We start from the raw sequence: 14,129 nt of genomic DNA, 5'->3' as shown, positions 1-14,129 counted from the left end.
TATTGCAGCTATTTTTTGAAGAACAGAACTGGGTTGAGGGGTGTTTGTACTTTGTTTTAGAGGCTTATAAATGAATTGCTCTATATTAGGACATTGAAATTTGGAACCAGCAGCATGAAGTAGAATTTATATTTAGAAAACTTCCTGTCTAACGGAGATGTATAACAGAACACAAACCATCTTCTGCTGCCCTTGCAGGCTTTGAAGATCCAATCTCAGAAAAGCGGTCTGTGCATTTAAGTTCTCTAGGCATTGTAACAAACCCTGGTTACATCTTTTGGGGTTGTTTTCTGCATTTTTATTTGGCTTATGTTACAGTAAAAAATTTAAAACTGTGCAAGCTGAACTGCAAGTCTGCAAAAAGACTTTATTTTCTTAATGTAACTGGAAAAATAATCTTACTCAGTTATTCTTTTTTTTGGACAAAGTTGCTGTTTTCAAGCATTAATTACCAAAACATTAATAAAGAGTCTGCTGGCTGACAGTGAAAAGGAAAAATAGCTTGTAAGTATTGGAGATAGAATTTTGCACAACATATAAAGAAATTTGCTTAATCGAAAGTGGGATTAGGCCGGGGATTTTTCGCAGGTGCACAGAATACTGTGCTTCAATTTTCTACCTATGGGCACTAGGAGAGATATCCAGCAAAACTTAAAGGAACTCAGTACTTCTGCACAGGACACTGTTTCTTGTTATGTTCAGGTACATTTAGTTTCAAAGGCAGATATGGGTTAAGTCTCTTAGGGTGAGGATGGTCCCAATATAAGCTTAGTAGATCCTCAAGTAGATTCTCAAATTATACTTACTAATAACTTAACGTTGGTAAAACACTTAAATTTATCTCTATTCATTTAATAATTACAATTAAATAGTCTTCATTCAAGACTAAATGATCTGGATAGGTTTATTTTCACTTCACAGATAAAATCTTTTGACAGCTGCTTTTAGCTAGCTTAGTTTCTGCTTTTCCTGGTTCAAATGTTCCTTTTTTCCCTAAACTGATAGGCATCACTGGCCACATGCTTCAAGCATTACATAATTCGTGCTTTCTTTCTCATACTGTATAATATGCAGGCTTCCTTCAAATACATCCTACTTATTTTTTCAGAAGAAACAGGAAGAAATGATGGATGAGAAGATATATAGTTATATCCACATCCTTTTAGTGTGCCGTGTAACTCATGCTCACTAGCATTAAAACTGGGTGTCATTTTCTGCACAAGTGCATCACCATGTACATAATTAAGTTAATTAAATTTCACGTTCCGCCTCTTAATCCTTTCATTTACTCTTTCAAGATTAATCATACAAAGCACATGAAGCACTTTGAATCTAAACTTCCATTGTTCTCCTTGGTTTCTTGTTTTTTTTCTTTCTTTTTAAATCTCTCCAGGTTTAATTCTTGTTTCCTGTGACTGAATAGTTAATACCTCAAGGTATATGACTAAGCCAGAGCCCTGCAGGAATTTACTCCTCACTTGTTTCCATGAAAACTACCAAATAACAAATTTCTTATTCTTTCAATTAATTATGTGACCCATATTTTAGATTAGTTTGTGTTATAACCCATTGGGGGAAGCTGTACAAACTTTCTAAAAATACCTAAGTATTAAATCTGTCAGTTACCTTATCTAAGACATTTGATTTTTTTGTTTTTTCTCAAAACCTGGACAAAGGATTATTTGTGTTTCCTCTTCTGTATTAAAGGGAGCCATGTTTGAGGTTGATCAGGAAAACTGTAGTACTCTGTAGCCCAGCACAAGTTGTGATAGCATGAGTCAAGATAATTACCATCTTATTTATTCCGTTGCTGCATCATGATTTCAGGCATTCTGAATAACCTCTTCAATTCAGTTCTGACCTCAGAGTGTTTTCAAGGGGCATTTAATGGTTGGGGATTTTTTTTAAAGAGTTTTCTGTTGATTTATCAGGAATCAGTTCCATCTTTGCCGCAGTCGCCAATGAAAGAAAGGCCACCTAAAGCATTCCATCAGTACAGCAACAACATCTCCACTTTGGATGTCCACTGTCTGCCTCAGTTGCAGGAAAAAGTTTCTCCACCGTCTTCACCCCCAATCATGTTCCCTCCTGCATTTGAAGCAGCCAAGGTAGAGGCAAAACCGGATGAGCTTAAGGTAACAGTGAAACTAAAACCTAGGTTAAAAGCAATACACAGTAGTCTTGATGACTGTCGGCCTCCAAGTAAGAAATGGAAAGGAATGAAATGGAAGAAATGGAGCATCCAGATTGTGATTCCTAAAGGATCATTCAAACCTCCTTGTGAAGAAGAAATAGATGAATTTCTTAAAAAATTGGGCACAACCCTTAAACCAGATCCTGTGCCTAAAGACTATAGGAAATGTTGCTTCTGTCATGAGGAGGGTGATGGATTAACTGATGGACCAGCAAGGCTTCTTAACCTTGATTTAGACCTTTGGGTCCATTTGAACTGTGCTCTTTGGTCTACAGAAGTCTATGAGACACAAGCTGGTGCCTTAATAAACGTGGAACTAGCACTGCGAAGAGGCTTGCAAATGAAATGCATGTTTTGTCACAAAATGGGCGCCACCAGCGGTTGTCACAGGTTAAGGTGCACCAATATTTATCACTTTACCTGTGCCATTAAAGCACAATGCATGTTTTTTAAAGACAAGACCATGCTTTGCCCCATGCACAAACCAAAGGGAACTCATGAGCAAGAACTTAGTTACTTTGCGGTCTTCAGGAGGGTCTACGTTCAGCGCGATGAAGTGCGGCAGATTGCTAGCATAGTACAGCGAGGAGAACGTGACCACACTTTCCGCGTAGGAAGCCTGATTTTCCATGCCATTGGTCAGCTGCTGCCCCAGCAGATGCAGGCCTTCCACTCCTCCAAAGCGCTCTTCCCTGTGGGATACGAGGCCAGCCGCTTGTACTGGAGCATGAGATATGCAAACAGACGCTGTCGCTATCTCTGCTCGATTGAGGAGAAGGATGGGCTTCCATTATTTGTCATCAAGGTTGTGGAGCAAGGCCATGAAGATCTGGTTCTTACAGACACAACACCAAAAGGTAAATTTGCTAAACTAAAGCGATGACTTCTGTGGATCCACCATTTGTTTTAATACTACTGTATTTATCGTATGTATGATAAATGTGTCAAATTTTGCACATTGTTTTATTTCAGAAATTGCAATGTAATGGTTATACTGAGCTTCCACGGATGTGATTGCTGTGGTGAATGGCTTTATTTAGTACTGTGCCTTTTTAATATAATGCTGTGAAGACTGAGGACAGCTTTGAAGAAATAGTATGAGCTGCAAATGAAAGAAGGGTATTTGTAATAAACTCACAGAGGAAAACCTAGATGGGGTATTAAAAATGAATTCAAATAGTAGAAATGTTAGTGTAGGTTTCTGAGCAGTGACTTTGACATTATTATTACACAATTATCTTTGAACCAGCTGTGCTGAAGTTTGTAAGTAATGGAAAGATAGTGAGTTGGCCAAGTCATTCCCGGAGCCTGAGTTTGTTGTCTCTGGGGGTGGGAAGGGCGATACATCGGATTGCAAACACACAGGGCAGGTCCAGGCACTTGGACGTGTGAACGGTGCCGGTAATGCTCTGGGTTTAACCACTTTGGGCAGAGCAAGGCTGAGTGGATCAGCACCCGCAGCGCGCTTAAACCACTGCCTGGATAGTTGCCCACTTAAATGGATTACACTCAGCACTCAATTTTATGGAAATAGAAAATAAAGTTTATTTTTTAGAAAATTCTGCATTGTGCAGGTTTCCTAAGGAGAATTTTTTAGCAGCTTTAGAAGCTTCTCTGCCCGATTCCCTGAAGAGCAAGGCATATCGGTAGGGAACTGCAAGTTTTTATGCTACGAATATAAAAGCTGCATTCCTGGGAATGAAGGTGCAACAGAAATGTCATGTTTGCTTGGAGCTTGTTCGAGACAAAACAGTGACTCATCAAATGATTCTCCCTTTCACTTTTGAAACACTAGCCTGTTTATTTATATAATTAGTGATAAAATTGCTTTTTAAATATTGATTTCTGGTTCCTGATCTCTTCAGCCATTAGTTTCAAAACTAGTGCAATGGACCGTAATTTCTTTGAGCCTTGTAATTCTTATTCTGTATGGTTATGTAGGTGTGTGGGATAAAATCTTGGAGCCTGTTGCTTCTGTAAGAAAAGAATCTGAAATGCTCCAGCTGTTCCCTGGATATTTGAAGGGTGAAGACCTCTTTGGTTTGACAGTCTCTGCAGTGGCAAGGATTGCTGAATCGGTGAGTCTTCACCATCACAGTTCTGGCTGGATCACCCCAAATTGTCAGATATCTCATACACACATGAGAAGGGGAAGAAGTCTGGAAAGTGGCTGTTTTGTTATGTACTGTTAGCATATAATTACTTGGATTTTTTTTGTTTTTGTTTCTGTTTTCTTGCAGCTTCCAGGGGTTGAGGCCTGTGAGAACTACACTTTCCGCTATGGCCGAAACCCCTTAATGGAACTTCCTCTTGCCATCAACCCCACGGGCTGTGCCCGTGCCGAGCCTAAAATGAGTACCCATGTCAAGAGGTTTGTGTTAAGGTATTTTGTTTTAATTTCACATAGTACAGCCCAGGGTTTATAGGCTGCTTAGGGTTATTTGTGCTTTCGTCTGCTGCTTACAAACCCTGTCGTCTTTGGCTGTGTATGTGCATGCCCAAATCTAAAGGAATTGCTTTGTTGTCTCTGCTAGCTGGCTTTAAGTGTGTGTATGTCTAAAAAAAAAAAAAAAAAAAAAATTAATTGGTTTTGTGGCTGTTTTCAGAGAAATCTTCAGTTTTTCTTGTATTCTTTCCTGTTACATGCCCAATTCCTACAGGCCTCACACCTTGAATAGCACCAGCACGTCGAAGTCATTTCAGAGCACAGTTACGGGAGAACTGAACGCRCCTTACAGTAAGCAGTTCGTCCATTCCAAGTCCTCTCAGTACCGGAAAATGAAAACTGAATGGAAGTCCAATGTGTATCTAGCTCGCTCGCGGATTCAGGTCAGTTCTCATATTAGGCAATTTATATAGAAATAACATTTTTGAAAAATAAAGCAGTTGTAAAATTCCTTCAGGTCTCTTCCCAAAATTGGCAACTTGTATGTGGTAAATCACTTCCGTAGACTCCAAATAAGATTTCTTTTTAAGTAATGTCAGTGTCTTACAATTTGATTTGTTACAGCTGCATAGAAAATAAATGAGTCCTTTTCTTTCAAGGTCTTTTTAGCATATTTCTCAAAAAATCAGTAAGACGTAATAAAGATATGAATATTTAGTTCTACAAACAGCATCCGTGGAAATATGACGTGCTGAGATCAAGCTGTAGAACGGTACGAGACGAGCAGGAAGAGTTAAATGCTTGCTTGTATTCACAAAATAAGATAAAATGAATTCATTGCCCTGTGTCATTCTCTTGGTGGTTTTGCTGCACAAACTATTTTGCAAAAACTTTATAGTGTATCTTGCTATGTATGAACATAGCTGTTGTTTATTCTAGGTTGGACTTAACTGTGCGGTCGTGTTCCTATTATGTTCTTCCAGTCTAGTAAGGCCTCCTCTGTTTTTCAGTGAATTTATAACCTTTAAGCAACCCAAGCAGGTACAGTGAGAAGCCTGCTTGCTCACCTAGATGGAAGCCAAACACTCCAGTACATTTCCTTGCATCTTAAAAACTTAATGTAAATCTGGGCTCTGCATCATTAAGAAAGGATTGTTAAAACCTCAGTTACCGAACCGTGCCACTTTATTCTTTCTGGGAAGTTTACTTTTTGCATGATTTTCTCCAGGAATGGTTTGGGGGCACCCAGAGGAATGAAGTGTTGCATGTAAATTTATTATGCAATTCTAAATCACAGCATGTTTTTTTGTAGGGCCTGGGCCTATATGCTGCTAGAGACATTGAAAAGCACACTATGGTCATTGAATATATCGGAACTATTATCCGGAATGAGGTAGCAAACAGGAAGGAGAAGCTTTATGAATCTCAGGTACTGAGTAATATTTGTTCACTGTTGTTGTTATTTTCCGCCTCCCTTTCCAAATGTTTGTGCAACAAAACACAYGCTGCCTTTCTGTTGATAAACGCACGGGTGAGGGGGAGGCCGCGCTCGCTGCGGACTGCAGCAGGGCAACAGGAGTCGGGTCTCCTGGATTCTGTCTGCTGCTGTGCTATAAATGCAACAGGCTAAAAATATAAACCTGGGAGTCTACAGTGGTTCTTATCAAAGGATCTCAGAGTGCTTAAATGTTTAATAAATCTCACAGCACCGCAGTCAGATAGGCAATATATATCCTCTTTGCTGGAGGACAAAAAGAGAGCTCTTGCAGAGATGTCAGGATCTCAATTTTTAATGAGTACTTCTTAAAATTTAAAGCGAGCTTCTTTGTCTAACACAGAGGTATTGTAACAGTTAATAAGCATTTGTGAAGCACATCAAGATCCTAGATGAAAGGTGGTAAAGAAATCCAAGCTATTAGTACACCACTGGAGGGAAATACTAATTCACCAGAGATTTATGTTTATGACCCATCCATTCCCTCGTAAAACAGTGAGGTTAATGGCAGTCCCCCGCGTGTTAGATGGAGGGTATGAGTCGCTCTCCGCCTAGCGAGCCGATGCGCTGTGTCTGGTGGTGGCTGCAGAGCACTTGGAGATGTCCCGTGTTGCTGCGTTGTTTTCATCGTCAACTATTCTTTAAAATCTACAGGAGTCTTTCTTTTTTTTCTAATTCTGTTTTTCAGAACCGTGGCGTGTACATGTTCCGCATTGACAACGATCACGTCATCGATGCTACCTTGACGGGCGGCCCTGCCAGGTGGGTGGCTCTGGAGGGAGCGCGGCGCTCGCGCTCGGCCRTTAGCCGTGTTCCCTTGCCTCCGTGCGGCGCGTTCCCCAGCGGCTGGTACGCTCAGTCTGCCGACTGGCCCGCCGAARTAAAGCCGCCTTTTTCATTGGCTTTACTCATCCTTGATTACATTTGATGGCAGATGTACAGCTGTGAAGAAAGAATGGAATCTTGTTAACATTTGATTTTTTTCACGTTTTCTAGGTAAAGAAACAAGTACAGAGTAATGTAATTATATCTGGAAAGCCAGTGCACCCCTGAAGCTAAGGTCATCCTAAGGTTTGCTTTAGATTTGCCTCAAGTGATGCATCTTCTTACAAGATTACCTTTTTCAAACTCTCTTTTCACAGGTATATCAACCATTCGTGTGCGCCTAACTGTGTGGCTGAGGTGGTAACTTTTGAGAGAGGACACAAAATTATCATTAGCTCCAGCAGGAGAATACAGAAAGGGGAGGAGGTAGGGCGCTGTCATATATTTTTACTTACCTATTGCTGCTTACATTTTATTTCTAGATACTTATATTATTATTATTATTATAGCCCCTAGTACAAGTTGTTTGTGCTTACTCAGGGTGGGGAAGAGCAACACTCCCTTTCCCCTCTTCCAGTTTAAATCTTGCCAGCTCCTAACGATGCAATATCAACTGTATTTTAGTGTTTAGAGTTCTGGGTACAAGGAGGGAGGTAGTAAAACCCCGATGTTTCCTAACTAACTGTTCTCCTTAATCTTCTTCCAGCTTTGCTACGACTATAAGTTTGATTTTGAAGACGACCAGCACAAGATTCCATGTCACTGTGGAGCTGTAAACTGCCGAAAGTGGATGAACTAGATGCATTCCTTGCTGTCTCTGAGGGTTGCTTGTCCCTAGGAAGAAGTGATTCACATTTTTGATTTTGTCGACAGAAAATTGTTGCCTTTTTGAAGGGGAAAAAAAAAATCACTTCTGGAAGTACAGATTTCTACTCAAGTATTAAAAAAAAAAAAAAAAAAAAAAAAAAAAACAAGCACCAGAAGCAAGCCGGCAAAATCTGAAGCTGTCTTAACTTTCCGGACACGGGGAGGTTAAACTGAATTAACAGAATGGTCCAGCACTTTTGTTTTCGAGCTCACTAAGGAGAAACTGTTGAACTTGGGCAAAGAACCGATGGCTGACCTGCGGCAGGGCAGGCAGGCACATATGAATGTAAGACTGAAATCACCAGCGAAAGGGAGAAGTCCAAAGTGCTGGCCACAGCCTTATTTGATAAAGGGGCAGGCCCTCTAATTAAAGAAAAATTTTAAATAAAAGTAGACACCACTGAACAAGGAATGTACTGAAACGACTTCCTTAGGGATAGAGCTAAGGGAAAAAATAACTTGCACTAAAATACATTTAAATACTTGATTCCATGAGTCAGTTTATTGTAGTTTTTGATTTCTGTAAAATAAGAGAACCTTTTTGTATTTATTATTGAATAAGTGAATGAAGCTATTTTTAAAAAGAAAGTTAGAAGAAAGCCAAGCTGCTGCTGTTACCTGCAGAACTAACAAACTCTGTTACTTTGTACAAAAGTGTAAATATTTTGAAAAAAAGACAGTATAAAAATAGTTATTGACCAAATGCTACCAGACTCTGCAGCAGTTCGGGTGCTTATTATAAAATGTCAATAGGGATGTTACAATATGATCTCATGTATTAATAGACATGCGATTACAATTATGGAATAACCAAAATCTCAATTTAAAGAGAGGGGGGTTTTTTATGTTTAAAGCAGTCTCAACTGTGGTCTGTTAGATTTTTTTTTTTTTTTTTTTTTTTAAGTAAACCTTAAGCCTGGTACAAGGCCTGTATATTACAACTATGACTTTTGTAGATGTTTGGGTAATTTAGACTGATTAATTTTATTTGTATTATATTGTTGCATCCCTATTTCTTAAGTCAGGTTTTTTGTGCTTACAATTTGTGATAACTGTGAATAACTGCTAAAACCACCCAAAATAGAGGCTGAACATTGTTTTTTCTTCAGCAAAAGTAGTCCAGATTAGGTGACTGTTCAGCCTACATTAAATCATGTAAACAGCATAGAATCATGTAGATGAGCGTAAGTCTGATACGATAGCCGTCGTAAGAGGAAAACGAGGAAAAAAATTAGATGTAACGTGCTTGCAGCTGCAGGACTCTGGCAATAGGGTTTTGGAAAATGTAATTTAAAGACGTGTTTGTATGGATTGTTTTGTTTACATTTCTTTAAAAAAAAATAAACACTGTTTTGTGTTTGCTTGTAGAAACTTAATCAGCATTTTGAACCAGGTTAGCTTTTTATTTTGTACTTAAAATTCTGGTACTGACACTTCACAGACTAAATATAAAAAAAAAATGAAGTTTTTTTTTTGTGTGCACAATTAAAGTGGACTGTAAACTGTTGGTATATTCAGTAATACAGTTCTGAACTTGTAATGTATATGGCATGATGTATTTTTATCTTACAGAATAAATCAATTGTATATATTTTTCTCTTGATAAATAGCTGTATGAAATTGTTTCTTGAATATTTTTCTTCTCTTGTACAATATTCCAACATCCTACCAGTATTTGTCCTACAGTTTTTTTCTGTTCTGTATAATAGTATCTAATGTTGGCAAAAAAAAAACAAAAACACCACAAAAAAATGAATTTTTTGAAGTATACAGAGTGTTATGGGTTTTGGAATTTGTGGAAACAGATTTAGAAGATCAGCATTTACAAATAAAAATATTTTACATCTATAAATCACGTCTCCTGCTCTCATTGGGGGTCTCTCTTTCCAGGTGTTTCAGGATTTCATCGCTGCTTCCACCSGCGAGGAGCGTTCGGCCGCCGCTCGTCTCCGCTGCGACCTGCCCCAAACCGTCGGCGCCGCGGCCGGGCAGCGCTGGCAGCAGCGCCATGGCCGGGGGGCCGGGGGAGCTCGCGGCCCTGCCCCGGCGCTGCGCTGCAGCCCTGGCTCCTCTCCGCCGCCTCGGCGAGCGCCGGCTGCCGCTCTGCGCTAGCAAAAGAAAACGCTGCCGTGCTGGGCAGGGCCTCCCCTTACGCGGCCAAAGTGAGGAGCTGCCCGAGGGGCGTTCGCAGGCTCCGGCGACAAGTTGAACCGCTTCAGCGGAGGCAGCGGCTTCTCTGCCTCCGGGGGAAGGAAGGAACAGGAACGGCCCTTCCCAGCTGTTCTGCTGTAGAACCTCGTGTCGCTTGTTTGCGTGAAGACGCAACCTGGTGTCAGCTTCTGGCTCCTCTAGCCTCTCCCGAGGCTAAAAAATCCTGAGGCGGTTGAGTCACCATCCCTCACCAGCTCCGTTTTGCCCTCCAGCAGCGCCGCGAAGCCTCACCAAGTTTCCAGTCAGCCGCTCGTTTGGGCTTTCGGTGCAAGGGCTCGGCTGCTGCGCAGAACCACGCTGCCTGCGCTGCTCCTTCAGCGCCTGCGGAGGAAACGGTGGCTCCCCTCGGGCCAGGCTCAAAGCGCCACAGGCCAGGTGAGCGCGGGGGCCTGCAGCAGGGCTCTGGACGCTGCTGTTCAAGGCAGCAGTGCCTTGGCARGAAAGTGGTTTCTCTCCCGAACCCCAGCCTCCACCCTGGCACATACGCGCAGCAGAGAGGGGAGCACAACCTGAGGAAAGGCTAGAGAAACGAGCCACGAAGCAGGTCCCTTCCTCGCTTTCAAAGTCAGGCRATGGGCCATGGTCACCACCACCTCCATGAGGCTTCACGAAGGAAACACGGAGGCTTAAAARTGCTCCTAGGCATTGTTGCTTTACAAGTAACAAATTTCTCAGCATGCCAATGGCAAACTGAGGGTCATGAGAGCTTATAATTCATGGATGAGCCTTTTCCTTTTAGTCATCCTAGTCAACCACATCAAGAGTCGACTGTTAGTCATCACTAAAATAGAGGCAGAAGACTATGCATCGCTGCCTAATCCCAGGCAGCACCCCTAACGCCTAGCCAGGAAAAGCAACGGATTCAGCACTGGCTGTTTACAGACAAGATCTATCACTCGTTCAAACTTAGGACCTGGTGACCTAGTGGTATGGCTGAAGAACAGACACGCTAAATAGACACCGCTCTGGCCAAAAATTCACTGGGGGAAAAAAAAAAAAAGAAGATGATTGACCCAGCGTGAGATGTCGTTGCCTCAACATGTTCCTGGAACCAGGCGCCTGTTCCTAGGCCCCTGCGGCAGCTTGGCACATGCGGCGCAGCACAAAGCTCAGTAGCGCTCCTGCAACCACGGGGCCTGCGGGCGAGCGCAGCAGCGCTTCGGCTGCTAACAACATGCTGGTTTGCACAGCTGTCTGTGCTTGTATTAGCCGATCGATAGTAAGTAAGTAAGTCCTAGCTGTGCCTAGGACATGTGCAGCATCTGTCTTTGCACATGGTAAGAGAAAGAAAGATGCCCAGACAACAGCAATGCAGTAGAAGGAGGGTTACAATTCCTTCAAACAACAAGTCTCAAAATGTTATAGGTGGCTAATATGTATGGGGTAAAAAAGTGAATTATTTTATAGAGACAGTATGAGCAAGACTATTTATCTATCTATCTATCTATCTATCTTCATATTAAGTAACAAGCCAGCCGCAATTCAGTGCTCCATCCACTTTATGTATTTGTCTATTTTTTGCAGCCTTAAGGACCACGTTTTTGACAGCAGCCTCCAACTTTCCCCACAGAGTAGCAAAAGGTCAAAAATCCTCTGCGGCAATAAACTCAGTAAATAAAGAAAACATCTGCGTTGCCTGTTGGAGGAGGAGTTTGGTTTTTGATTCCTTTGAAACAGACAACATAAAGGCCACCAAAAAGAAAGCCAGCAAAGCTGGGGCACATCCAACGTGACAGCCATGAAAATTTCCCAGCTAGGGCCAAGCCCCCCAAAGAGCCGGAAGCAGCTGCACCCTCATCCCCGGCTGCTTCTCCCCAGCTCCCAGGAGCAGTCAGGACTAACCAGACAGGCATAAAAGAAGCCGCAGCTCACCCTTCTCCCCCACGAGGACTGGAATTAATCCCATGCACAAAACTCACCGAGGCGTCGCCACAAGGAAACAGGTATTTGCGTTCATCGTAAATCCGCTCTGGAGCCATTGGCAAACTGCTCAGGTCCGTTTTAGGCCACCTTACAGCCACTGCGGCAAGCTGCAGCTACGGGGCAGGGCCGGAGGCTGCTGCGAGCAGCCACAGCGTGAACCTGTTCCAGGCCCCAAGGCCAGACAGCGCTGCCACCCTTCACCAGGCGTTTGGGAAGCGATTTCCGGACTCTGCGCTCCCTCGAAGGGCCCGACCGCCACGGGGAGGCTCGTGGTAGGGGCCTCAACTGACGGACAACTGCTGAAGAGGGCTGTGGTCGTTTCTAGCGACTCACTGGAAGGAAGGAGCTTGGCTGGTGTCTAATTACTCACATTACAATGCTTTATCCGGACGAACTTCCACTTCGGCCTAGCGGTCTGGGTTACGATACTTAAAGCCCTGCTTACCTTGTTCTGCGCGCTCCTGTGACTCGCGGCTCCCCGCTTCCCGCGGCAGGAGGCCTGGCGCTGRGCAGCAGCGAGGGACTGCTCCCACCTGCCCGCTCTCCTCTTGCGCTTCCTCGCCCAGCGTGGCCGCGCGCTGGCCGGCTGCGAAGGACCAAACGCAACTCGTCGCTAGTCAATCTGTCCTCCCTGCAGGAAGACTCGGCTCTGTAATCACTCCAACATCACCGTTATTTGCCTCACGCTGCCAAAATGTCAGTAACCGGATGCTGCAGTATTTCTGCGGTTGGAGAACGCTTCTGCCGCCCAAGGGAAAGGGCAGGGCTGTCCCGGCTGCCAACGCCGGGCTGCCTGCGCGCTTCCCAGGCAGGGCGGCCTGCTCCTGCACGACGAACAAGGCCAGCGCTGCCCAGACAACACACGCTGGGGGAGAACGGCGTTCTTCTTCTACAGCAGCTTCCACACGCTGAAGTGTGCGCGACTCAGGCAGGAAGTTAGAGAGAGAAGTGAAATAAATGAATTTGGGAAGGGGAACAGGTAAATTGAGGGGGAAAAAAAAAAAGAGAGAGAAGCTGTATCTGCCAAACCCTCCTGGAAGTGAGAGCGAGAGAAAGATCTGGCTGTGAAGAAAAGGGAGTGAAAACAAGGGAAGACCCTGATTACGTGACTGCTAGTTTGCATCAGTCTCTTTGTGCTTTCTGGTCCCATGGCTACAGAGCAAAAGGCAATACTGATTAATAAAAAAATGATACTTTATTTTAAATGTAGCTACTGTCATGAGTCATCAAAATAGACTTTGTAATAGTTACTTTGTTTTAAATACAAGGTGACAAATGACAGCTAAGAATTTAAACTACATGAGATGTCCTAAAACTGGAAATTAACAGAACTAAACTTAAATATTACAAATGACAATTTTCAGAAGATAAAAGGGAATAGAAATATTTTCCAGATAAGGTAAAATAATTTGGCCAGTAAAACCACACTAAAAATGTAAATTAATGAGATACTGCACATGAAACACTTGAGAAGGACTCCTTTCTGTCACTGTCATTTAAAAGATCCACAGAGCTAAAATCTCACAATTTAGATTACATTGCTCTAATCATTTTTTCTTACTTAAAAACAGTTCGATAATCCAGGGAAATCCAAGAAACTGCTGATAAATTGCACTTCTACACGTTGATTTTCTGTAGCGGGGCTGGTGCCATCACTGCTGCATCTGACCAGGGACCGGTGGCCACGTGGACCTTCTCACGCACGCAGCTTTTCGTAGCAGAGTATTTCCAAAGGGTGACCCTTGCGATGGCTGGTGCCAGGTGTAGCAGCTAAGGGCTCCTTGCAAAGCCCTCCAGAATCACTTGAAATCACAGCTGAAGGGAAAATCGGGTCTTAACGCTTCTCACAGCCACATCCTTGCTGACTCAGCTCTCAAAATTCCACTGCTGAGGAAGGGACCCATCGCAGATGGCCATGGTCACATATCCTTTATGGCTAAGTGGATCCACCACCTTCATGCACTGCCCCACRGACACCTGGTAGAGGCGGCTGTTTTTCTGCGGGAGAGAGAAAGACAGACGGGATTTATTTATTAAAACCTCTGTTCTACGCCATTTTCAAACTGAAGCTGAAACTGATGCTTAGGGTGCCCCTTCCTTCGGGACGACCATTTCAGAAACCTTTCTCCCAGGCCCTGACACCCAAGATCCACAGCAGCAATAGGTGAAAGCCAGAGTACAGCACGCCCCCATGACCATGTTCAGACCTTGAAACGAGGGTTCCCATA

At 43.1% G+C, this 14,129-nt stretch overlaps 2 protein-coding genes across 16 annotated transcripts in view; one reads left to right on the top strand and one right to left on the bottom strand.

Annotated features, from left to right (window-relative positions):
• Nucleotides 1-9,619, top strand: part of KMT2C (lysine methyltransferase 2C) — a 205,097-nt gene extending 195,478 nt beyond the window's left edge. For 12 of the 14 annotated variants that reach the window (XM_026091593.1, XM_026091603.1, XM_026091600.1 and 9 more), the window contains 8 exons: nt 1,932-3,051; nt 4,136-4,272; nt 4,435-4,577; nt 4,855-5,023; nt 5,893-6,009; nt 6,764-6,837; nt 7,218-7,326; nt 7,607-9,619. In XM_026091593.1, coding sequence (XP_025947378.1) covers nt 1,932-3,051; nt 4,136-4,272; nt 4,435-4,577; nt 4,855-5,023; nt 5,893-6,009; nt 6,764-6,837; nt 7,218-7,326; nt 7,607-7,699 — 1,962 coding nt within the window. In that variant the 3' untranslated portion in view covers nt 7,700-9,619. The remainder of the gene's footprint in view (nt 1-1,931; nt 3,052-4,135; nt 4,273-4,434; nt 4,578-4,854; nt 5,024-5,892; nt 6,010-6,763; nt 6,838-7,217; nt 7,327-7,606) is intronic. The other 2 variants (XM_026091606.1, XM_026091597.1) reach the window with 1 other exon arrangement.
• Nucleotides 9,620-13,077: 3,458 nt separating this feature from the next.
• The window catches only part of GALNT11 (polypeptide N-acetylgalactosaminyltransferase 11), a 38,405-nt gene continuing 37,353 nt past the window's right edge, over nt 13,078-14,129 (bottom strand). For both annotated transcript variants that reach the window (XM_026091589.1, XM_026091590.1), the window contains one exon: nt 13,078-13,899. In XM_026091589.1, the coding sequence (XP_025947374.1) occupies nt 13,768-13,899 (132 nt within the window). In that variant the 3' untranslated portion in view covers nt 13,078-13,767. The remainder of the gene's footprint in view (nt 13,900-14,129) is intronic.

Source organism: Apteryx rowi, unplaced genomic scaffold (assembly GCF_003343035.1).
Source record: "Apteryx rowi isolate R43461 unplaced genomic scaffold, aptRow1 scaffold_91, whole genome shotgun sequence".
NCBI classification, from domain to species: domain Eukaryota; kingdom Metazoa; phylum Chordata; class Aves; order Apterygiformes; family Apterygidae; genus Apteryx; species Apteryx rowi.
The sequence above is the reverse complement of the archived record's forward strand: the minus strand, read 5'-3'. Positions and strand labels throughout refer to the sequence as shown.